Raw genomic sequence first — 26,322 nt, 5'->3', positions numbered from 1 at the left:
CGTTCTGACTACCAGGTTCATCATCTGGCAGTCAGACCGCCTGGAGTGAAGTGGCCAGGCTATCACCACAAGTTTGGCGGTCCATGGACCTCCAAACTTGTGATCAACCCCTTGGTCATCATTAGGCACTTCTATCTCTTCTGCCCCTCCACTATGGCATTCTATAGAGCTTGCTTTGATTTCTCGTTTTTCTTTAATTTCCTTTTATTATTCAAAGGCCTAGGTCCATGTCATCTCCACTACTCCTACCACTGCAGTGATCCTGCCAAGATGTCGATATTTCAAGCTTGCACACCTTCTCAGCTCTTGTTCTTATCCCACATCTGGTACAATCCTAAAATTACCATAGATAATAAAGTACTCAAATAGTCTCCTTGGTTGCACAACGGTATCACATCTATCTCTCAACTCATTTGGTAACATCAGTTCATCTCTTTTGAGAAGCTATGCTCTTGCTCCGACATGCCCTTTACATATCAACTCAAATATAAGCTCCTCCTAGATATTCTTCAACAAAATGTTATAGATCCTTCCTCATCTTCTTCACAGCCTCATATTGCTCCTGTAACAAATCAAGACTTTTCTGAAGATGTCAAAGCTTCTCTTTTGTACAAATGGTTTACTAAGTCAGATCCAGATAGAGATCTATTCTAAAATTGAAGAGTCTAGGGAACAGGACCTACAGTTCACATTTACCATCTCACTATGGAAAAAATAGGACTTAACATATATCATATTTCCTGTTCTGCTATCACTACTCAGACCATCATTTTCTTTCATTATAGTAATATCTAAATTACAGCTCCTTATTCAAATTGAAAATAATGGATAACAGTAACTGCTGAATCTGCAATGCCCCTAATAGGAATTTTCCTCATGTTTTTTTCCACTGTCCAAAGAACCCTTCATTCTGGAAACAGATTTGGCGGAAAACCTCCAAAACGTTTTCTATTTCGGCTCCTTTTAGCATTGCTCCTCTCTTCCCAGGTGGATGTTCCGGTGTCTGGTTCAGAAATAGGGCTAGGAGCATGGTGATGGGCCTTCTCCTGGAGGTGGGCTTTCAGGTTCTTACCTTTATTTAGAAAAACTCCAATAACATTTCTTTTCTCACACAGGGGAACTTGATCTATCACAACCACAGATTGGATACTCAACATTCATTCACAATACAAGTAGCCATTAAAAGAGAGAAGTTATGGCTGTCCTTAACCACTTACTTATCACATCCCCATTCAAATAACATTATAAGTGCTGAAGCTTCAAAGCCTCCATGAATACCTTACATGTCATATTATGTGCTTTCTTCAACCTCTATATATCATTAGTTGTATACCTTTAAGTCAACCCTTACCACAAGTTTTCTTTTATTGTTTCTCTCCTCCTTAGTTCCCGTTTAGAACTCACTAAGTATAAGTAGTCTCCCCCCCTAAAAAATATACAAAATGTAAAATGCTGTCAGAGCTATAATGCAATTGTTTGTTTCTTAATATTTTTAGAGATTTTTTTTTTTGCGTACGCCATGTATTAAAAGTTTTTTGTATCAGTGTTATTCGTTTTGATGCATGTTTCCTTTTTTCCTCATTGCAACATTTCTCATCTTTATGTATTTTTCAGTGTTTTGCTGTATTTCTTTAAGTTAAGTTTCAGTAAAACATTTTTAAACTCAAAAAAATTATAATTGACACATCTAACATGATCCCAGGTGCATAGGAGCAGCTCTTTAGTGCTGCAATGGATTTGCCTTTGTCTAAAATGGTGTGGTAAAAATTGGTTTTATTAAATCGCTGTATATAAAACTTTCTTGCAATGCCAGAGTAGATGGTGCAGAAATTGCACCAGTGATATGAAAGCACATCTGGCGTTATGGAGCCCTTTTGGGCCGCAGCTTCCCACCGTGCCCTAATATAGGATTTTAAGCGACTATGGCCCTCATTACAGCCCTGGCGGTCCAAGACCGCCAGGGCTGATCCGGAGGAAGCACCGGCAACAGGCTGGCGATGCTTCACTGGGCATTACGAATGCGGTGGAAGCGCCGCGGTCGCACCGCCGGGGCCGGCGGTTTCACGCTACAATGGCCCCAGCGTTTTTAATCCTCCAGGGCAGCGCTGCCCAGGGGATTATGAGTCCCCCACCGCCAGCCTTTTCCAGCCTTTTCCTGACGGTTTGAACCTCCAGGAAAATGCTGGCAGTATGGGGTGTCGTGGGGCCCCTGTGGGCCCCTGGCTGCCCATGACACTGGCATGGGCAGCGCAGGGGCCCCCTGACAGGGCCCCGAGCAGCTTTTCACTGTCTGCTATGCAGACAGTGAAAAGTGCAACGGGTGCAACTGCACCCGTCGCACAGCCGCAACACCGCCGGCTCCATGGGGAGCCAGCTCCTGTTTTGCGGCTGAGATCCCCTCTGGGCCGGCGGGGATCTCCTAATGGCCATGGTGGGAGTGCGGCCGTATTGGCGGCCGTCCGGTGGTCCGAGCCGCCCACCAAGGTCGTAATGAGGGCCTATGTGCCAGATGTAGCAATATGAGAAATAGTGATTACATAACTGTGATTTTTCTGTGAATTGGAATGAGGAAATCAAAATTCCTAATGTATGAAACTTTTATTTAGCAATTTCTAGTGCTTTGAAAATCGAGCTACCTCATGAATATTAATGAGGTGGTTCACAATTTGCTTTTTAAAGGCAGTGACGGACCATCAAAGCTGAATACAACATTGGGGCTGATGCTGATGGCATTGGTATTGGCACCAAATTCTCAGAGCATGACAAAACTGGATTATGGTGCTGCAAAGTTTTTACCTTTGAACATACGGCCACATTAATTGGCCCATTGATGAATGGAAAAAAGCATTTTGGTAGATACCAAGCCAAAACTAAGAATCAGAATCATGCTACTGAATCACAATTTTGGTTTGCGACAAAATACATATTTTTTATTTGGAAGGGCAGTCCTTTCCAAATACCAAATCAGAAATATATGCATTAATGTTTTGTAACTGAATTCTGGTCGAAAAACTTTAACCAAGGTGTAGTGGTACTGCATTTGCAGAACCTTGGGACCCCTTTCCTTTATGAATGTAAAAAAATAAGTTTATTAGTGAGAAGGCAGTGGTCCACGGGACCACTGTGTCTTCTTAAACCAACAAATGAAATAAAAATAAACATTTCTTTCTAATCACACCCTGTTTTGCTTTAAGGAAAATGTGTTGTATTTTAAAAAAAGGCTGCTTTATTTAAAGGCAATCACAGACATGGTGGTCTACTGACATCAGCAGGAAATCATCCCTGTGATGGCAGCGATTCCTAATGGGTCTCAAATTGCAACCTACCACATTAATATTCCGAAGGTAGCTTGATTTTGAGCCTAATGTATTATATCATGAAAGAGCAGTGCCACAGTGCACAAAGGTATAATAGCAGTAAAAATAGGGTACACAAGAAGATGAAAAATATGTGGTGAATATGCAGTGAAGGTAATTTTGCTGCAGACAGCACCCCATTCAACTTTGTGAGCAGCTTTAAATGTAGGGGCAGGGAAATCATCATGTCCCTTTACAGACAAACATTATGTATTAAACACCTGGTGGCTAACGTTGTAGACTTTGTATGTGGTGACCCAGGTTCTAATCCTGGCATTAGCTCATTTTAGGCAAATTACTTCATTTCCCCATAACTAAAACATCTGAAACATATTTTGATGGCCATGTAAATCATTCTAATGGCCTCAGGCCATGTTTGCATTATATAGAAATGCAATAATGGAAATATAAACACATATGCACACATATGGAGATATATATATATATATGTATATATATATATATATCAATCAACAAAATGTGCTCACAACCGGGATCCAAGCCGCCCTAAAGGGGTGGTGCGTCGCAACCGGTAGAGCACTCCGGTTAATTTTTATGCATAAATCCAAAACTTCCACAGTAAAACGCACGCTCAGGGTTTCAAAAGCTGATAGTGTTTATTTAACACACAACGCGTTTCGGCTGGCAAGCAGCCTTGATCACGTGTAAATATATATATAGTGCAAACGTAATGACGTAATGTAATAACTGATGTATTTTGAGTAATTGTAAACAAAACATGGTATGCGATATGGGGCCTACTCGTTGTGTAGAGTGGCAAGATATGAGATATGGATGAATTATTGAGTTTTGACAGACATCCGTAAAATACCTTTTTAATCTTATTTGGAGTACCCTCTATATAAAGATGACCTTTTTGATATACTCGAACATATGTTTTGACTATATAAAGATCCCTGCTTATATTCTGTTACAAATGCACTGCAAGTCACAGAACTGGGTGAGTCTACTCAGGTGTTATCTAACTACCTTGGTGTCGATAGGCTATGAGGAAGCATGCCACAGCATGTTGTGAGTAAGATAACCTATCTAAATATTTCTAGATATCTGCATTGTGAAAGAGGATACCAGGAAAAGGTTCAACATTGAATAGGCCTCTGTATTCTTTGTGAATGTGAAAGAGTGGAATGTCTTGCAGGGGTCTCCTCAGGGATTACCACCCCACACAATTCTGTGTTTTAACTATTGTGGTAATGCATCCACTAAGATCTAATCTTTTGCTTTGTGCTTAATATATTTGGAAAATACATTGTGGAACTTTGAGTAATATACTTAATAACCTGATCTCATTTTTTGAAGGGTAGTCATTCTTGCTATTTGGACATATTAACCAATCCTCCTCAATCTTCAAATATACATTTGGTTCTTTAATTATTTGTGATTGTTTTTATTGTGCGTTATCAATGTGGATCAAAAGCATACCAATTATATAGGAGGCCTTTATCTAAAATAACTATTGTGACTTCCACCCTTTTGTGGATTTTTTTGTATTATTTACCTTCCTTTCTTTGCACTGTGCTTCATTATCTTCTAGCTATTGAAGATTATTTTTCATTATTTTTCCATTTCACATTAAAAGTGCATCTCTGAAGTCTAATGTTTTCAGAGCTATAAAGTGGCACTGTATCACAAGCACTAATCAATAGTTTACCTGTTTTAAATGAATTGTTGTAAAATCAGCCCTGTCAAATAACCTAGCCACTCAATTATTTTAATATTGAAATTTGTAGAGTATTCCTCTTTATTCATCCTTGTCCCACTTTTTTTCTTACATTCCCTGATAATCTTCATACTCTGTGAGGTGTCTTATATATTCTATCATCCGCTGGTGGAGGGGTGCTAAACACACTTATAAAAATATTCTATCTCGGGGTCAGATGATAGTACCTTAACTCTTGAACATGTACATTAGACCCTTGTCTTTCAGGGATCTCTTTAAGTTTAGGAACATTTCAAAAACACGCACCTGCATATGTATAATCTGCTCAGAGCCTATTATTCCAGTTGTCTACAGTCATCTGACATTATAATAAAATCAAATATGGGAATTAGAGGTTGCAGCTCAAATCTTTTTTACAGGAGCTTTACAATAGTTGAAGTAATGAGTCTCATATAACAGCAGAGGAAAACAAAAACACAGAGATTAAAAAGCAAAACAAAATTAGCTGTTTGTAAAACTCAACTCTGCCACTGATGCATTAAACAATAGACTAAAACTAGTGTTAAATATGAATATCTGGCCAGGGAAAACTCAGCTCAAGACCTATGTCTTCCTTGTTACCTAAATCCCTCATGATATTTTGGGGTATGATTTTATCACGCTACCTGTAGTTGTAGCACAACTCCATTTTGACAGACATAACATACTGTCAGGACATCACCTGTACATATTCAGAATGTCTTCTGTTGGCCAAAACAGAAACACGTATCCATCTGCATTGCATGTGAATGGTACAGAGGGAACTTTCTTATTCCCACATTTTATATAACTTTTGCAATCAAGTGTCTATTAGTATTATACAACCGCCCCCCTGTCCCTCCGAAAGAGCACAAAACATTGAATTTCCAGTGTTAACAAGATATATTGCAAAACATATTACATCACTCCGATTTCATTATCCCCTCTCAACCTAAAAACAAGACTTCTATATCCTCAACATTACCTTTACAGTGTGAAGAACTTAGAGAAGCACACTGAGGACCTATAACTCAGATTCCTTATCTCCAATTTCCTTAAGAGAAATACCACTGGAAATGAGATACTCTCTGCTCTCTAATGCTTCATTCCATGAATTAAATTACTGCATGAGGATCATTGCAGGACCAAATCCCCAAGAAGGCCCCCTTCCACTGCATACCAGAGATAACAAACGGGAAGCCCCCTATTCACGTTGGATTTTAGCTATGTATACAACGAGTCTCATGTTTCGTGTGGAAAGATCCTCTTCTTTCAACTTAGTGTTAATGGCTACAGCACTATCATGTAAAGCCACCACGCAGAGTGATAATAACAATAAGTTTGGCTATTTCTAATTGTCCAATTTGACCATTCTATTAGCAGACGTCAATGGGACAAGCCCCTAATACTCTCTGCTATTTTTGTATTCCTCCCAAATAAAACTGTTTGCTAATACAAGATAAGAAGATACTCAATTATAACGCCCTGCATATCAGACTAGCAGTCTAACTTTTGCGTATGCAAACTATAAATATGACAAATGTATATGTAACACCCAAATACCTTAGTGTTACCCTGTCATGAATCAAGACCATGCAATTGTTAATTACAAATTCAAATTTACTGAAAAATGCTTCACAATTTAAGAAGTGTTAAATGGGTATAAATGGGGCACAAGCAACTATGTCCATGTATACACTGCTTAAACTGCCTTGGTAGAGGCTTATTGAATTGTATCAAACGGTGTAGCAAATCTTAGTATAATCACGAAGAACGTGTACCCTGAAATCATGAGTGAATCTGAATAAATGATTAGGTCCTAATTTTTGTTGTATTCAACAGATCCACCACACTCTACAGAACGAGCTTCATTTATCCAAACATGATGGTGCTCATCATTAAATCAATTCCTAATCCATTTGACATTATTTTGTGCTTTCATACATTGTCTAGTAAATACCACTTAACTATGGACAGGCTTTCTAGTTTATAGATGATGGTTTCCTCTTTCTTTATGACAGGTTCCATTGGCACTTTTAGTGTCCTGTTACCTACGTCCATCTCCAACAAATGATTGAAGGCTGTCCCCAAAGTTTGCTTATCATGCCACCTCATCAATTTAAATATCCTTCACATAGCCTGAAATTCTTTAAATAAGCATTTCCTTAGCTGTTTATCGTGACCCACTGGTGGTTTGCAAGCCAGTATTTTGTGTGTGTTGCAAAAGTCCTGTCACATGTAAGTAATCAGATTTTTGATACTGATATTCAATAATAATGCAAAAAAGTGTTAAAAAATAATTACATTAAATAATTGCCTCATCATGTGTACTAAAGCTAGGTGGGTCTCAAAAGTTGTTCTAAAAGTTGGAACAGGGTTCTAAAAAAATTGGGAAGCGTTGCATCAAATACATTATTTATGGTGAAAGTATTTGAGACCGCATCACCAAATCAATACCTGCATGATCACTTTACATGCTGAATAAACTAGAGTGAGAGTCTGTGGCAACTAGTGACATTCACGGGAACATATGCCATTGTGCATCAAAATCAAACATTATATTGATGCATTTAAGTAGAATAGGACAAGCTCTGCCTCTTCACTTATCAATAGTTGATTGACAGGAAATAACAATTCATTTTCTCATACTGGTATGCTGTAACCTACAAGTCGATTAGCACTATGATTGAGATAGTGGAAGGAAGGTAGGCTAGAGACTGCTTTTAGCAGCAACATTTGTTGGCAAAGTGTATTGGCTTTTTTGAGAAGCAATGTATTCCCCGTTACCCATAGTATGTAGTCAGCTGTGAAAAAGGATTGTGACTAATGAGAGAGACCCTTGAATTTTAATCAAACAAGCACACACTCATATACCAAACACACACGGATTCTGCACACACACGCACACACACACAAACAATTCTGCTTAGCTTCTATGAAAAAACTAAAGAGAACAGAAGTTTACTCTTTCCAAATGTTTTATTGAGTATTGGATTTCAAAACAGAGGTATAAAGGCACACTCGTTTATTTGTTTGAGCCTTCCAGCCTCAAACATAAGGCTGGAGCACGTAACTAAGGCACTCTCCTCTTCCAGACAGTTGCATTGCAACATATGAGACAAAACCAAGTGCAGCAAAGCAAATGATTTTATCATTTTATGTATACAAATCATGAATTTAAAAAGTCATAATTTACAAACACACATTAAGACAGGTCCAGAAAGTAGCAAAGCATTTTATATAAAAGCTGTCATAGCTAGCACCAACAATTTGCTTTACATTTCTTTTCCATGCAGACATTACTGCTTTCATGCATTGTTAGCCACTTAAGTACTAACAATTCAATGGCTTAAACTTCAAAAAGCGATAATAGTTAATGGTTTTTAAATGTGTTTTCTTTGGCATAATCTAGAACCTTTGTAAACAGCTTATAGATCCCCATAAAGTCACATGTTTTTTTTCTGAAAAGTCCCCTTTACATTGGAAATTGTTGTCCAGTAGCAGTACAGCTACTCTAAAATTGAACACTAACAGTGATACGTATGAGAGATTTTGCACAATTGTTGGTGCTTCTGGCACAATTTTGTCTTTAAAGGTGCTCGGGTATATTTGAAGGAATTCAAATGAATTTGAATGACATTAAAAGTGCAACATTTACCCACGTTGCATGTATTCCTTTTCCCTGAAGCTTCATACCGTTAAATGTCTATTCGTAGAAATTCAGCTAACTGTATCAATGTTTCTTGTTCTGTGACATTACCAATTTAAACACTGATATGCCTTGTTTATTTCTCATTAGACCCATTTTGTAGTTCTTACATAGCTTTTTTTAATAAAAGTGATGTTTCGTTTTAGAGCTTAGAATTGTCTTATTGTCCACGTGATCCCATAGTGGTTAGTACTCTGCGTTGTGCACGTTATTTACATTATGCAGCATCGACAGCAGCTTGTGTTCCATGGGGTTTGGATGGATGGCGAGTTTTCCTCACTCTTCTTCTTAATACAGGAGCTGCAGAAAGCAAAGTAGATATTTGTATTAATACACACAAAATCAGTAGTGTGCAGTACAGAACCTTTCTGCCAAATGTTTTTTCTATACTATATGCAAATAAATTGCATAATTTTTTATGTAATAGGATAGTTTACTCCCACCACAACTATACTTATGAAACACGGCATTAAACCTAACCAGTAAAAACACAAGCATTGAGAGACATTTACCTATTTCAAGAAGAGGCAGTATATTGTTTAGAAAGCCACATCTGCGAAAAACGTTTGCATACTACTATAAAATTACTAATCAGGAAAAACGTATCCCAACTCTAATTCCTGAAGTCAGGCTTGAGTGACTAATTAAAAAAATGAAGTAAAAAAATGACAGCAAATAATCAAGTGAAAAGGGCTGCTAGAAAGGAAAGCCATATTGGAGATCACAGGACACTGAACAGACAATACAGTGGAGTACACTAACTCTCCTCTTTACAAACATCACAGGAAAAACAGACAGGTATGGGTACAGACATGATAAGCTCAAACTGTAGACTGACATGGGTTGATACAAACAGTTTGTGGGTACTCAGAGAGGCTAAGAGTCTACAACTAGTTTCACAGGAAATTATTCAAAAGGCTTTTGTGCTACAAAGTCTGAGTTAAAAGTATTAGAAACTATATTCAAAGCACTTCAAATAAGAAATGACTGCAGAAGAATAACTGAAGAAAATGGATGCAGTTGAGAAGTAAGTTCGACACAAAATTAAATGCTACATGTGGCTGTTAAAATATATTTGAATGTATGTGCCCTGGTTGGTTCCAAAAACTGAAATGTATTTCTGCGCGATCTGCTATGGGCATGGGCGTCCACAGATATTTTTTCAAGGGGGAGCGGTCCACGGCCTCCTGGACTATTTTTGGTGGGGGTATCGGCCGTGCTAGTGTAGGCATTGTAACACTGTGGCAGCTGTGAGCCTGCACACCAGGCTCTCCCTAAATCCAGGGGGGAGCAAGCACCCCACCTCCTAACCTTACATTCTAAAACTGTTATGCAATACTTTTATTAACAATAGTATGCATAAACCATCATTTCATCTGAAATTGAGATAGAAAGTGACCAGTGTCAGAGAAAGAGAGACAATGATGAGAGAGAATGATGGATAGATGGTGAAGAATGTGTTACAATGAGGCAAGAAAGGAAGGAAAGAAGGTAGAGAGGTTTATAAAATTAGTTAAGCGAAACTGATAGTACGTGAGAAAGGATAAGAAGGAATGAGTGAAAAGATAAAAGAGGAAAGAGTCATGGAGTGGTAAGAGGGAGTCAGTGTCAAAGAGGGTGAAACAGAGAGAAAGGCCACTTAGTTATATGACACATATTAAAACCTCCTCCCCAAAAATACAGAGAACAGTGTGCTGATTTCAAAGATGAGTGAGACAGGTAAACCTTGGTCCATTTCACAGATGAATAAGACAGAAAAACCTTAGCCCATCCATTTATGAACACAATCCTGGGGAATGAGCGAACAACTTTTTTTTTCTAAGTGTTTGAATGATATGCCTTGGTGGAGAAACAATGAGTTTGATAAAGGGGAATTTCTGAGGTATTTACATTTGTTATTATTTGTTCTTCTGTACTGCTTGTAAGTCTTGTGAGCTTTATCTCCTCCTAGGAATCAAGAATAGTAACAGATTCCGAGAAAGAGTTGTGGAATTATTTTGCTCAGTAATGGCTTCTTACCAATTATACATGTGTATATGTTCATGCTGTTGATTTAACAATGCACTAATGTAATCTAAAAGTGCAATGGTATTTGCAAACTTTGGGATAAAGATTTGTACAAATTGAAAAAGTCCCATTATCTAATCACCACAAATGTTGCAGTGTGGCAACGTGCTAAGACCATAGCTTTGACACCTACCGCTCTTTCCCCTCAAGCAACAGGACTATCATGCATGCTTAGGAATTATGGCAACCTGCTAAACTCCTCCAAATGTAATAAATCAGTGGAACGACCCTACTTGGGCTTATCTCCAGGGGAATTCAAAGAATCTTTATCCATGCAATCTGCACTCTTATAAACACTATTGTTCCCACAGTGTTGGCCCCCTGGGGCATTTGTTTTTTAATCCATGGCACTGTCTCTATCCAGCCATGCATACATTTATTGTATGTAACACTGATACCACAAACTGCATCTGCTAATTTTAGGCAACCATTTATGGTTTGATGCTGACTGAATTATTGGTTGTTAATGTCCATCGGAAACTGGCAAAGAAAAGACAAGGTTATTCTTTGCCACATAAACACTTTTTTTAACCTTTGTTCTTATGTAGAATCTGTGAACATTTCAAAGTAACTAAAAGGAAAGGTTGCCAGTTCATTCAAAACATTTTCACTGTAATGTATATCTGAGAATTCGCAGCACTTTTCAAATGGTATCAGACACATTCAAAAAGCTATTGGTTGGTGAAAACAACATTCAGCAACAATGTACAACAATCAGGAATTTCGCTCTTCCTCAAGGTTTCACCAGTGTAAAGAAGAAACATGAACAAAACAAACTAGGCATCTTAAACGGCATTTTTTAAATATTTGAAACCATATTGATGCCATAATGAATCATTACCTTTAAATAAACTACTTCACCTCATAATTGAACATAACTGTCTTTTTTATTTATACAATCGACTAAGAGCCTAATTACGAGTATAGGTGCTCTTTAATACACCTGTATGAATCACACATTTGTTATTTATTATGAGTTTGTGGGGATTAACAAGTAGATTTTGGTGGTTAACCCACCAAAATCTGCATTTTATGTTAAATACCATATTGTTTTTCCCATTTAAATTCCGGCACGTTTTGCCTGCCAAACTTTAATGAAGGTTGAGTTATTTACAGCCTCCAATAATTATCAATTGCGCTCAGTAAAACCAAACTTGTAAGTCTGACCTGTGCGAAAATAGGGGTTTACGAACAGATTGAAATTAACCAAGCCACTTGTAATCAGGCCCTTAGACATACGGTGCAGATACATGGTGCAATTTTATTATCCATTTGAAGGAAGGTGCTCCCTTTGTCCTTGTATAGAAACAATGGCCCTCATTCTGACCTTGGCGGGCGGCGGAGGCCGCCCGCCAAAGTCCCGCCGTCAGGTTACCGTTCCGCGGTCGAAAGACCGCGGCGGTAATTCTGACTTTCCCGCTGGGCTGGCGGGCGGTCGCCTTCAGACCGCCAGCCAGCCCAGCGGGAAAGAGGCTTCCACGATGAAGCCGGCTCGGAATCGAGCCGGCGGAGTGGAAGCTGTGCGACGGGTGCAGTTGCACCCGTCGCAGTGAAATACATGTAGGGGCCCTCTTACGGGGGCCCCTGCAATGCCCATGCCAGTGGCATGGGCACTGCAGGGGCCCCCAGGGGCCCCGCGACCCCCCCTACCGCCATCCGGATCCCGGCGGTCCGACCGCCGGGATCTGGATGGCGGTAGGGGGGGTCGGAATCCCCGCGGCGGTGCAGCAAGCTGCGCCGCCGCGGAGGATTCAATGGGGCCGCGGTACACTGGCGGGACCCCGCCAGTGGTGCCGGTCCGACCGCGGCTTTACCGCCGCGGTCGGAATCCCCATTGGAGCACCGCCGGCCTGTCGGCGGTGCTCCCGCGGTCCTCCGCCCTGGCGGTCAAAGACCGCCAGGGTCAGAATGACCACCAATGTTCCCAATGCAAATAGTGTAAAACAATTATTAATATGTACTGGTACTGTGTAAAGAAATTAAAGATTATTGTAATGTAAAAAACAAAGGTGAGGCAGACTGTTTGAATAAAAGAATAGCTTTGTTATTTGCTAGAGGCTGGCTCCTATGTTTAGAACAGTAATGTTGAAGAATCATGATTATACTACAAAATTGCATAACAATGGTGACTTGTAGTGATCAATACAGAACAACAATGTTGGTGGAGAACAGGCAGGTGGTACTGAGGCCAGTGCATAACATTTTATAATAAAAATCTCAATACAATAATTTTGTGGCAAATATCCGACAGTCAAGTAATCCATATTTTTTATGTCTGTTAGTGTTTGTTATATGAAGTTTCAATGTTATATGTCAGAAGCGCAGAGCAATTGCCATAATTTGACTTTGGAATTTACCTGGCTCACTTTTGACATACATATACCAGTTTAGAATCAATGATTAGTGATGTCATGGTCCTCAATTTTTAAACTTAGACATTTGGTATTATCAATTCAACTGTCATGCTCGACATTTTAAAGCAACCATAGTCTTTCCCTATCATCACCCTTTTACTTTCTCACATAGCTGATGTCAACATAGACATCCACACTACTGTTATAATTGAGAATGTTTTTTCTTTGCTTGCCTTTAAATTATTTGCAAAGTGCGCATGTGTGAGTGACTGGCCTGATACTAGATTAGTTTTAATGTCTCAATCTGGTTTTCCCATTTCCTTTTAATCAAGAGGCCACAACATTATGGGCCTTATTATGAGTGTGGCAGACTATAGACCGCCACACTCACGGTGTCGGTCTGGACTGCCGTCAATGTGGTGGTCTGACCACCACACCACAACTCTGGTGGTTTGGCTGCCGGCTCTGCCAGAATCTTGGATCCTGGTGGTTTTACGGTGGCAGACGTCCTAATCAGCGAGGGCAGTGCTGCAAGGGATTATGACCTTGTTCTCCACCAGTGGTTTTGTGGCAGTAACACCGCTATGACAAGCTGGCAGAGAACAGGTGCAGAGAGCACAGGGGCCCCTGCACTGCCTAAGTACTTGGCATGGACAGTACAGAGGCACCCCTGGTCAGCACCCTCACAACGTTCACTGTCTGCTTTGCTGGTGCACCCTGCAGTTGACAGCATTGCCGCCAGCTCGATTACGAGCCGGAGACAATGTTGTAGCCTGTTTCCCACTAAGCCAGCAGACAGGAACTTAGGTTTCTGCCCGCCGACCTAGCAAGCAACCCATAATAGCTCCGGCCGGGAGGTCACTGCATAATCGGTGGCCTCCCTGCAGGGAGTTTGGCGGACAGAGTTTTCTGGCCGCCAAACTCATAATGAGGCCCTATATTTTTGCCATTTCATCTGACTAACTTATAGCTATGTGGACATGCCATTTATTTTTCTTCTACGGTAAAAGGCAGCTTCTAGGGTTTGTGTATATTTCTATTGAATTCCTTTAGCTGAATATTAAGGACAAAAATGATAAAATTATCATTTTTATTACTTGTAAGATTATTAAATTCTGTGAATTATCTACAGGAATTCAGTTTCTGTGGTTTAATTGTGCTTTATAGAAATTAAAGCAATACCAATAAATTGAATCTATAACTATGTGTGTTATAGCTTTTGCTAACAATAGAGGACAGAGCTTATCAACACTGTCTGTAATGTTTGATTCAATTGAGTTGCAATTGTATGCTGGCTACAACAACAAGTGTAAATGAGTTTATGGAAATAACTCCTAAAATAGCCTTTTAGGCTGGAAGGGTTCATAGAGAACGTAAGATTGAATGCCCATTTTACCTAATATATCACATGTTAGTATTCACATGTGGAATAAAAATTAGGATAGTAAATGATCTGTGTGTACTATAATTCTAAGCCTAAAGTATCATCACTCCATAGTATTTACATAGTTTCTCATTCTGTGCAATCATCCAAATTGTCATTTGTTATTGAATAGCTGAATAAGTGCTGACAAAGGTTATTATAATTGATTAATTTTGGGCAGGGGTCATTACTCACAAAAGATAGAGAATCAAGTGGAGCAATAAGTAACATCCTCTACAACAACAATGGCAATAAATGGCATAGGATACAGTCATCTGCATAAATGGTTTATTATGTATTTGGTTTATATGGTTTATGATATACATCTTTATTACAAGTAGCATGGTCCAGAATAACCTATATACTGGCCCAATACATGCTGATAGCCCAGGATTCGGAAGTGAATGAGGCCAATCAGTAACTCCTATTGCAAGTTTTTTCTCATCCACATTGGGAATAAAATGTGGGTTTCAGTGCAGCAGCATCAGAAATCAACATGTTCCAGAACTGCAATATTAAAGTGAGTGTTTTTTAGCAGGTTTGACTTGTTGAAATTGAACTCTGGGCATTGGAAAACACCAACTAACTCAAAAATGTGGTCCCTTCACAAACTGGTGTTTTTGTAATGGGCAAAATTAGTTTTTTAAGGTATTTAAACAAACCATGTGGCAATAGTTTAAATTTGTGCAGTGAAGTAAAATCACACTGAATAGGCCCTCAACTATTAGTAGTGTTGTTTTCCTGTACAAAGTTATTGTAACCATCAATCTATGTTTGTTTGATGTCAGTATTGCTGTATATTGGCAATAATGTGGAATTTGACCTTTGGACTGTAATAATAATTGTTTGAATATCTGTTTATTAAAACAGTTGCTATAAATAACCTTATATTAGACACACACTCCAGAATTTTCACATTTCAAATTTTCAAAAAAATCACTAACTTCCTAGTTTTGTGAAAAGCCAGCACTTTTTACAAAAGTGACCATGAAAATCGAAGAATGCAACCTTTCTTTTTATTGACACTGCGTTGACTGCTGAGCCAAATAAAAGGAGAGGGGCAGTGAGCAGACTAGGGCTTTTTTTATAACTCACCTGCCTGTTGTTCCACCGAAACTCCCTACCTGGAGGCACCTGGAGCGAACCTCCAGCAAAGAAGAGAAGACAGAAGTAGAAGAAGATCAGAAGAAGACAGCAGGCAGAAGGGAAGAGGAAGTGAGAAGAAAAAAGAAAGAGGGAAAGGAAAAAGACAAAAACAAGAACACTGCTGCTGCTTGGACTGGGCGGAAAGAGAGCAGATACGTTTTGTCCCAGCCTGGCAAGTTGCAGTTTCTCAGCTCCTGCTGCCCAACCCTGAGCATTCCCACCATCTACAGGCTGAAAGCAGATGGTGTGACTGCTGTGGGTGAGTTGGGGAGCACAATCCGAAGGGCAGTAGGAGTAATGCATTTTTCTTTTTTTTTTAAAGAAAAAAGAGTTTGGGCCCACCACCCATGGGAATGCAGTGGGTCCTGCTGGGGCATTATTTGAAAAATAAATAGGAATTCAGGCCCGTCACCACTGGCATGCTGCGGGACACACCAGGGGCAATATTTTTAAAAAAGAAAGCAAAATAATTTGCTGGTAAATTTTGTTTTTTTTGCCTCTAAAATCCTATTTTTGTGACTCAAAATGTGCTACTTTATGCTACAGTATCCTGGGGGGGTCTGAATAGACCACATATATTTTTACTGGCATGTTATAAATAGACATATGGCATATTGTGTGTGTATTATATATGAAATTCAGGTACATATTTATGCATGTGTGTTTGTGAGTACACACACATATAAATATATATATATATGCATATATGTAGTATACATATATGCATTTAAAGTATCCTATACCTTGTATCCGTCTGCTGCTGGTTTGTACTCTCCTTGTTTGTGGATCTAAAACAATAAAATAGGAATTAGTAACTGTTAAGTTTTAATATTCTTTGTAAAACGGACGATCCTGTCCTCCTTCTTTTGTAGATGCTAAGAAATGTGTGCATCTTCCAAAACAATTACTAGTTACATGCGATTTGAACAACATTATTGTAACACACATATTTTTTCTATCAGTGTGAGGAAGTGTATAACCTGGCGCTTGTTTGACATTCCAAAAACCCAACTAATTATAACAAAACCAAATGCATTTCATATTTGCTTCCATTTTCATAAGAAATATATTCTTATAGATGTTATGTAGTGAAATAGATAACAGCTTGCAGGGTCAAAGAAAAATGGTTGTCTGTTAACTCGTCATTGTAATGAATACAGTTAAGTGCACATGGTGTGCCTTACATCCTGCTTAATTCCAGCATGGGATTCAGATTGTATATAATGAAGAAACGTGTTACATTACATGGGTCCATATATAGTGGTCCCGGTTTTGTGGTGTTTATTTGGTTAACATTTACATCCGTATTTATCCATATTTATTTTTTGCTCATTTGATCTGTATTTATCCATATTTATTTGTGTTCTGTGAATAAATAAAGCAGTGACTAGTATATTTCCACATTTATTTAACCAATGAATGTGCAGTCATACTTGGTGCCTCCTTGATTTTAGCATATTATTATCATTCTTATTTATCAGCCAAATATAACAAAACTAGAAAGCCAGATGAAAGTACTTGCATAACAGCACAAACATATGTTAAGATTTGCAGTTATTTAAGGAAATGTAATGTGTTCTTTGACTCCACAATCTGCATGAATATTGGCTGGGAATTAATGAACAACAAGGAATAGAGTCATTGAGAAGATGCTCACTTTTCTGTATTTTTCCACTTTTAAAAGTAAATACAGACTGAAAACATATTGTTTTCTATCTGTTTTTACTTGAAAAAATCAGTAAAAATGTAAAACAGGATGCATTATTTATAAATAGGCCTGGGTGAAATGTTTGTTAATCTCTCATAATCTCTCATAATTTCCAGCAGTTTGTGTGAGTTTGTTACACAAAATTCCCAAAATGATGACATTTTGTGGTGTAATTCCAAGTCTGCTATGTTACAAATCCTATTGTCGGGGCATGAAAACAATGCAAATGAACAGAATACAAACATCTGTTTTCCGCAGCACATTCCTTTATGAACTTTGCTTAGAGTCAAATGTTTCCTCGCATCCAAAATGGATGCAATCAACATTGTGTGCTAACTAAATGTCATATTAAAATTTTATCTAATTTTGCACAATTTCCGTTTTTCATTTTTTTTCAGAAATTTCATACAAAAGAGAATTGTGCCAGTTTTATACACCACTAACTAAACAATTATTACAAACTCTTTTAATCTCTCCACTGTTCTTATAAAGTGGTATGGGGTAATTAGTTTCAGGCTTGGAACTTTTAAAGTAGTGTGAGAAAAGACTTGTCACTGAGCATTGCAAAAAATATTTTGCATAATTAGAGACTGAAAAGCATAGCAAATTTGTTACATTTACCAATCCTAATACTTTAGGATAGGAAGGAGGAACAAAAGGCGTAGGCTGTCCCTGACTGCTTCTTCCTAATTTTAAGTTTTAGGAACAGGCATGAAATCAGGACGTGAAGGGTTATCCTTTGAATTATTAAATTAGTTCAGAAAACCTGATTTCTGATGGATTTCGCTGACCTAGAAGGCATGCTTCATCTATGTATGCACCACATTCCTCTTGAATTAATATAGGGATGAATGGGCTTCATATTTTCTGAAAATGGACAAATGTGGCAAACTCAATGATAAAGCACATTAGCTAGATTACTGTGGGTGAGGGTTTGCCTCACATTTTACTAATACTAATAGTTTCCCTGTAGATAGACTTCTTGTATACTCAATACAAAGATAGAGTGTAATGGAATGATGAAAAAGTGGCTACTGAATGCACAAGTTGCATGTGACAAAGACTGAGATGGTAGTATTGATTCTGATTGTATAAACCTCAATTGCAAAACTTCAGTTATCTTTCAGTTTGTCTAAGATAATTTTAGATTATGTATAGGTTTTACAAGCAACTTGAATGTTAAACAATTTGATGGAAAAATTAATATCACCTTTTAAATGAACCTATTGATTTAAATATTAAGTCCAAAGCTAATATTAGAAAGATGGTGTCACAACACAAGTTTATTTGCCCGAGGAAAGGTGGCTGATAATAAAGCATATTAGAAAATCTTTTGATCAAACAAAATGATTATCATTAGCGTGAAGACACAATATTGAAACGTAAAGTTATTATGAGTACATCCTTGCATTAGATCAAATCATAAAAATCATATTGACAAGGCTAATGTCATACATATAGATATTCAGGCAACATAGAGGGTCTGTAGTTTCATTGGCAAGGGACTGATATTTTGAGATGTACAAAAAGCTTTGAATTTCTAAGGCTTCTTTTGCAAAGCAGATATTGGGCCCAATTCACCAAGCTTGATCTGCACTAATTCAGATCTACAATGGTTTATGCATCAAACTATTTATTCGAATGTGTAACGTAATTCATAACAGCTAATTCTGCATATATTTACATGAAAACATGTTACTAATTATTTCAAGTTTTTAACAAGTATAAAGATATTTCAGCAGTATTTAGTAGATACAAGGGGCTGAATTACAACAAGGGTAGATTGGTCCTAATTTACATACTCTTGTGATATTTTGTTTACAAAGAAAATGTAGACCAAATACATTTAGGTTATTTCAACATCAATGCACTTTACTTTTGAGGCTGTGCTGTTTCTTTTGCAGCAAAGAAGACTACAATTTTGGCAGAATGGGAGGAAAAAGGTTTTTCTTGTGAAGGAAAAAGAAAATAACAATATCTGTCTATTTTTTCTATGCTAAGAGTAACATCGTAGACTTTATATAATGGAGAAAATGCATTGTGTAAAGATGTATGGAAAATACACTTAAGCTGGTAAAGGTATGAACGTATAAATAGAAAATCATCAAAATAAATACTTATCCTTAGTGGAAACCAAATGATAATAATGATTTATTCAAATTATTAAAGGCACAATGATCACAGAAATTCTAAATTCCGTTGATACACAGTTATAGGTCACAGAAGACTATCATCCAGGAATTGAAGAAAACTAACATTGGGAAGAGTAAAATGTCTAAGTGGGATAACATGTACAACAAACTTGCTCATCAAGTACAAAAATAAAATCAAGAGAAAGAGCAAATAAAATTCTCAGTAAAGTTGATCAAAGGCAGGGGCAAAAGGTTAGGGTTTAAAAGTAATTGGTCATTAAGAATACCAACATGGATTTCGTGAGAAAGGTAGAAGATGCTATAAGTTACATGCATGGTGTCATGAAGTTGTCTAATATTAAGAGAAACGTAAAGGACTTCAATTTGGACCGACCTTCTTGTAAAGCTGTACAAATCCATTTCATAAAAATATAAACAAGGTCTTAGTTAATGAAGGCAAATGGTCCATGCATTGTTTTTTCCTCAAACTTTTCTAGGGAAAGTCTTTTGAGGAGACTACAGAAGACATTAGTGCACACTCATTGCAGATAGACAAGAAGTTTACAATATCCCTAACTTAAAAAAAAGAAATACCACAAATAAGAAATGTACGCACTCTTTGAGCCCAAATTGACATTTTACTACGTTCAAAATGCAACTGGGTCATGAAGAAGAAATGGCCCAATACCTAATTACATAAATGTGCGCTACTGTTGCACAACATGCACTCTGTAAATAGTGGTTGGTTCCAAAAATATGTTAGGAACAGTTAATTCATGGCATTCAAAAGTGCAAGATGTGTTTGATGGTACAGGAAAAAACTGCTACACAAAAAGAGAGTACTGGGAGTATATCGACCCCACACAATCTCCCATACCCAGGAAACTACAGCACTACTTGTGTGAGGGATATTAAGAACAGATCTCTCAGGCCTGTTCTAGAGGTGAGTAGGTCACCGGTTAGGCGGTCTACTTTGTAGACATGGAAAAAGGTAGTGACATTTGAGTGTTAAGGGACGAGTGCAGGAGTTCCTTTTACAGACTAGGTGGTCTCACACACATTATAGTATCATGCTTCATCATTTGACCACCTAGCCCCACTGGGCGGACTTCACCTCGTTGTTAAATGAACTCTGAGGGAGTGCTGACATTTTATCTTATTGGATAGAATGGGGATCCAGTTGGAAGAAAAATAGATACAAAAATGACTTCACAAATCACCTATATAATATAATGAGGTTATGGTATTGGAATTTAAGGGGATGTAAATTTGAATAGATCAATTGGTCTGAATCTCTTACCTGCCCAGATAATAGTGAATGGCATAAGATGGCTATAAATGTCAGGACATTATAGTAGGTAGTGTTGGATAGTTGTGATGAACTGCTTAGGAAATATATATGTGTATTGAGATCAAACATACTTGCATGAATACAAACACATTACTGCAAAACAAAATTAATACATCACATAGAACAAGAATGACATTTATCATTTATATTTCTGTGCCCCACTGGATTTCACTTAAAGTTGCCTGACTTACCTAACTTCTCAGCTCATCTTTGATACAGTAGATACACTAATGTGGTATCAGAGAGTATTTCAGAATACTTTGCATTCAAGACACACAGCAGATATTAGATGTAAAATCCTTTTTTAAACCAATGAAATGAAGTGCCATACTTTACTCAGCAGTTTAATAAAAGACTCTCCTATATTTTCAGATTGCCTAATATGGATCCTTTGAACTTCATAGAATAAACAAATCCATAAGTTATATGTAGTGCAAGCTAGCCTTTACTTGTAACACATAAATAAATAATGACCCTCACTGTGATCATTAATAACACACATTTTAAACATAGTTAAGATTTGAAGTACTCTCAATGAACTGTGATACATTTTCTTCCTCTATTACATTGAAATTCTACAATCACAAAGAAAAGGACAACGATTGTCAATAGATGGTTATAATTATTAGTTATTTATTTAAAGTGTTAGCATTTTTAAACATTTAGCTCAATTTTTTCTTTAACTTTTAAGAGACGTTTGTTAAATGGTTCAACCTAAGTTATCTGAAAAGAAAGACAATTATTTAACATGCCTTGTTTGTTAAATATATTGGGTGGAATGAATATTCATTTGTTGAGCAGTGCAACTTCATTCATAAACTGTTTTGATCATCTTGATGTTTAGGGGGAAGTCACTAATTGCTAAATCCTTTTTGAATATGCATAATTTTCTGGAATAAATATTCATTGCACTCCAACTTTTCAGTTAAGGAGCTTCTTTTTAAAGACTGAAATACAACCCTTGATAATTATCTGCAGGAAATGTTTTTGAATCAATTGGAATGTTGATAATCAGTTTGGATCACCAATGAATATGAAATAGCATTTTTGATAAAATGATGGATAGATTTATCATCTGCAATTAATCTTTGGGTTCAGCCTTTAAAACAGGAAGCAGCCATCTTAATACAGTGTTCCCACCACCAATGTATGTTATGATTCCAGAGGTTAGTTGTTCCAGCATAATCACTAACCTCCCTGGAGAAGCTTTTTGAGTTCTTCTTCATCAAGTGAATGAATATCACCTTCAAATTTGGTGACCTTCGTGACTTCTAGTAGGATACACGTACATTACATCAATTGTTTGACATTAAAGCAATGAACACAAAACATAGACATTTGTTTATGGGGACTTGCATATTGTGATGCAACTTCACTTTTGCCAGGGTGGCTGGAATACACATTAGCCCAAAAAACTTGTCTTTAAAAAATACTATACTATCTTACAACCTTGTTCATAGTCGTGTAATTTCAGAGTGTTTAGATCTATTAACGATCATAAGTCATTCTAATTAAAGGAATGCAATTAAACTTCTGAACTATAATGAGGTAAATACTGTTCCTAATCCCAATGCTATATTATGTTCGGACATGCATTAAAAGTCTATTTATTAATATAGTATTATAGCTACAGGCTAGGGATGTTGTGATTTACACACCTCCTGACATTTAGTCAGGAGTGCATTTATTATAAAAAATGAAATAATGTATTATTATTGGCTTTTCTATATACTTAAAAATGTATTTGTACACATTTCAAGGTAAAAATGAATGTGATCAATCACTGTGTCAATATATCCACATCTATCGTCTTAGGTAGCTTTATAACTGATGATTATTGGAACATTACTTCATTATTATATATTAGACAGATATATTTAAGTTCCTGGGTATATAAAGGTCAACCAGAAGAGATACCATACCATAGCACCACCATCTACAATGAACACCGCACCCAAGGAATATAGAGGGCTCAAAATATCTATCCTTTAATATGAAGTATATTGGTATTTTATGTTTATGTCTTTAGTTTACTTAATTGATACTCATTCAACTGTGTCACATCAGCTGTTTTGGATGCATATATGTTTCCATCTTTGTTTCATGCTTAAAAGGTTAAGATGTTTTGGGTTGGGTCATTCATTCCAGGTTCGGGAGTTGATTTTCTAGCATACAGCTGTCCCCATTTTTCCTATTAAGAGAGTAGTATGAAAAAATGAAGGTAATGTTGTTGATCCCATTACTCTTTAAATATCTGTCTGAGCCTGATGGTCAGCTCAGTGCAGGTCACGGCCTACAATTCTTTACATTGTTGCATACTGCATGTATCTTGTTGTTAATTGACTCCTCAAGCACTTCTGTCCCGATATATCTTTATGTCACCTTGATATTTGTTTCTGATTAGCTGCTACAAAATGTCCTAAAGACCAGTGAAGGAAAGATGGATGCATTTATCTATGGCAATCAATTGGTCTGTAATTATTATTTCTTTCCTAAAAGTCTATCAGCATACTTGACTCCCACTACCATGGTGGAGAATATAGGCACTCTAATGATGAAAAGTAGCCTTTGCTAACCAAATAGGGTGTCATGCTCAAATCCTGTTATTAATAGTTTCATATCTATGGGTGAGTTCTCTCCACTTTAAAGAGAGAGCTTTCCTTCCCTTAACTGCTGCCTGGTTGAGTTCACAACCATGTGCACCAGTACATATTGCCTTAATTGACTGTTTCTTTTGAGGGCTGCTGTTGGCATTGCCACTGGTGTTGACTAATACCAACATATTTCAAATGGTCATGGCCCAACATAATTAGTCTATTGTTCACTAGCACTTCAGACTTAAAGCACTGTGCATAATGCTCAGGTCTTAAAAACTATTTGGTCTTGGACTTCTGGCAAATGCATATTAAAGTGTGGTGCAACTTCATACCTCTGGGCTGCCAGTAATTTCCTGGTTCAAGCTCACCCCTTTTACAAAGTTCAAAGCGCGAAAGTACCAAGCAGTGCAAATTTGTGTGCACTTTTTGTCACTGCAACAAACTGCCGATTCTGGAACAACTAAAGATATGGTTGTTTGCATGTTAGCCAGATTACATTTCTGCACTTGAAATAGGTAACTGTATTTTTATGCTGCACCAGAAACTTTTTCTATAAAATAAATACACAACCCTGGCTCCACAGACTTGATTTGAACGTGCAAAAGTAGAAATTGTGATATCCATACATGTCCCAAGTAGAGTTATCTGTTTTGTTAAACCATAGCATGGTTTACCATGCTAATGCATATTGGTTTTTAGTGTTCCCTTAACATTGTTCCATAGTGGCAAATTATATCTTGGGCAGCACAAATGAAATATAAGTTACAATTCAATGTTATAAATTTGGGTAGTTAACTTATATCTGCTAAAATTAATGTATATGTTGAGAATTATATTTTTAATAAAGATTAGGATAACAGTTAACAGGTCTGCAGCCATATCATGCCCTTTTCTTGTAAAATGTGACAGTGTTGTTGCCTCAACCTCTGAGAAAGCAGAGAATGTTGACCTTTCTCAAAGTTCTCATTATGCACCAAAAGTACATGAGTACTCTCCAGATGGCATCCTAGTAATACTAGGCATTTTGCAAGGCTGGTCTTGATAAAGTAATCAATATCACTGCATAGTCTTCTTTTGTTTGGTTCAGAATGTACTTAATACCCAGTGTACATCAAATAAGGTATTTACCTTATGCTTGAATTTATCATTTCATCCAATGAGTCCCCAAAATTAGAAGAGAAGTTGCTCAATCCAAGTGTTAGGTTAGATTAGTAAATACCATTTACTATGACCATCTTTTGTTTGATTAATTCCTATGTTCCACCTAAGGTATCCAGTTGTTATGTGTCAGCTTTGATTAAGCACTATCTTTGTCTATTTGCATATTTTTAGGGACTATGACACATGCATGAAAATAAAAAGAGCTATTTGACTAACATCTGGATGGATGTCGAGGGCATGACTGTTAAGAAAAAACGTCTGTAGCTAAGACCTCTGAAAAGTGTTGCATTATCAACCAGACCCCCTGTAACCTGCCTTTGTTGCTTACATCGTCTGTCACCATACCAACCTGATTCAAGCAATTTCTTTAGACTAGCTTCATCAAATTCTGATCCATCACCTGTGGACACCCTGGTGATTGTAAATTCAGGACCTACATTAAATTTATAAAAGTTAGGTCAAACTTTGAAAAAATACTTCTAGGCCTGTGCCGAATTCAATTTAGAGTTTAAGATTTCAAGTAAATTCTTTTGTACTTCACACAACCATTCAAAGTTCCAAGATTTGTATTACCAAAATCATGCGTAAGTAAACTTTGAAAATCATTGCAGTAATTCTTGATACAATAAAATTATGGTGACAGTTGGTCTTGCAAAGTCTGGCTTTAGGCCTTTTGTGTAAAAAATGATAGGAGCTTGGGGCATTATTTAGAGCGTATAAAAAGGTACATTACCACAAACATAGTCAAAATTCTGGTTTGCCCACTATATTTAGAGTTGAGTGAACCATCATGTTTTCAGTGGTGGAAAAACTTGACTTGACAGGCCTAATGACAATTGGGCTTACAATCACTGTACCCCAAACAGTCCACCATATTTAATAAAGAACATCACAACAGTTATATGATTCTTGAGAACATTTCCAGCAGAATTTATAAGTCAATTATTATTAATTATGCTTTATGTCAAAATATGTACATAAATACTAAGAAAGGAATACAGTAACAAGGACTGAACAGAGTTTAGCCTACTTGTTCCCACTATTAGCAATATACAATGTAAAAAAACTATATTCATACACAAGTAGTGCAAATAGATATAATTCACAAACATTATTGATGGAAATTAGCAAGTTCCAGATATTATGTTTGGTCAAATACCTGTACCATTAATACAGTACATCATTACTGTAGATTCAAGCATCTGAATACGCTGGTGATAAAAATACCATCTTGACTTTTAGAGAATTAAAGCAGTAGGCACAGCCTTTAAGTGAATCAATTTCAGGGCTATCCTATTAGTTAATTAGGTCCTAAGGACTGGTTCAGCATGTCCTACCAAAATTGGAGGATTTCCAGATACTATTGAACCATAAACCAGACCTTGAGTTGTCTCACATTGTTACGGAAAGTACACATAAACCTGTTACAGTACTCAGTATTTTATATCATCACGCGATATAGCTATTTAAGCTTCAGTAACATTGTTAATCTTACATTATGACATTAGGCCCTCATTAAGAGTTTGGAGGTCCTAGGATTGGCACCACCACTTTTCAGCCGCAAGCAGCACTGACCTGAGGATTATGACCTCTCGCTCCACCGGCCTTAAAATGTTGGT

At 37.3% G+C, this 26,322-nt stretch overlaps 1 protein-coding gene across 7 annotated transcripts in view; it reads right to left on the bottom strand.

Annotated features, from left to right (window-relative positions):
• Positions 1 to 8,015: 8,015 nt before the first annotated feature.
• POSTN (periostin) overlaps positions 8,016 to 26,322 on the bottom strand; it is a 197,551-nt gene continuing 179,244 nt past the window's right edge. The window contains exons 22-25 of one of the 7 annotated variants that reach the window (XM_069205499.1): positions 25,053 to 25,136; positions 22,139 to 22,216; positions 16,498 to 16,542; positions 8,016 to 9,064 (exon numbers count right to left, since the gene is read on the bottom strand). In XM_069205499.1, the coding sequence (XP_069061600.1) occupies positions 8,982 to 9,064; positions 16,498 to 16,542; positions 22,139 to 22,216; positions 25,053 to 25,136 (290 nt within the window). In that variant the 3' untranslated portion in view covers positions 8,016 to 8,981. The remainder of the gene's footprint in view (positions 9,065 to 16,497; positions 16,543 to 22,138; positions 22,217 to 25,052; positions 25,137 to 26,322) is intronic. The other 6 variants (XM_069205500.1, XM_069205502.1, XM_069205501.1 and 3 more) reach the window with 6 other exon arrangements.

This window comes from Pleurodeles waltl, chromosome 8 (genome assembly GCF_031143425.1).
Source record: "Pleurodeles waltl isolate 20211129_DDA chromosome 8, aPleWal1.hap1.20221129, whole genome shotgun sequence".
Taxonomy (NCBI): domain Eukaryota; kingdom Metazoa; phylum Chordata; class Amphibia; order Caudata; family Salamandridae; genus Pleurodeles; species Pleurodeles waltl.
Note: the sequence above shows the minus strand (reverse complement) of the source record. Positions and strands in the feature narration are given on the sequence as shown.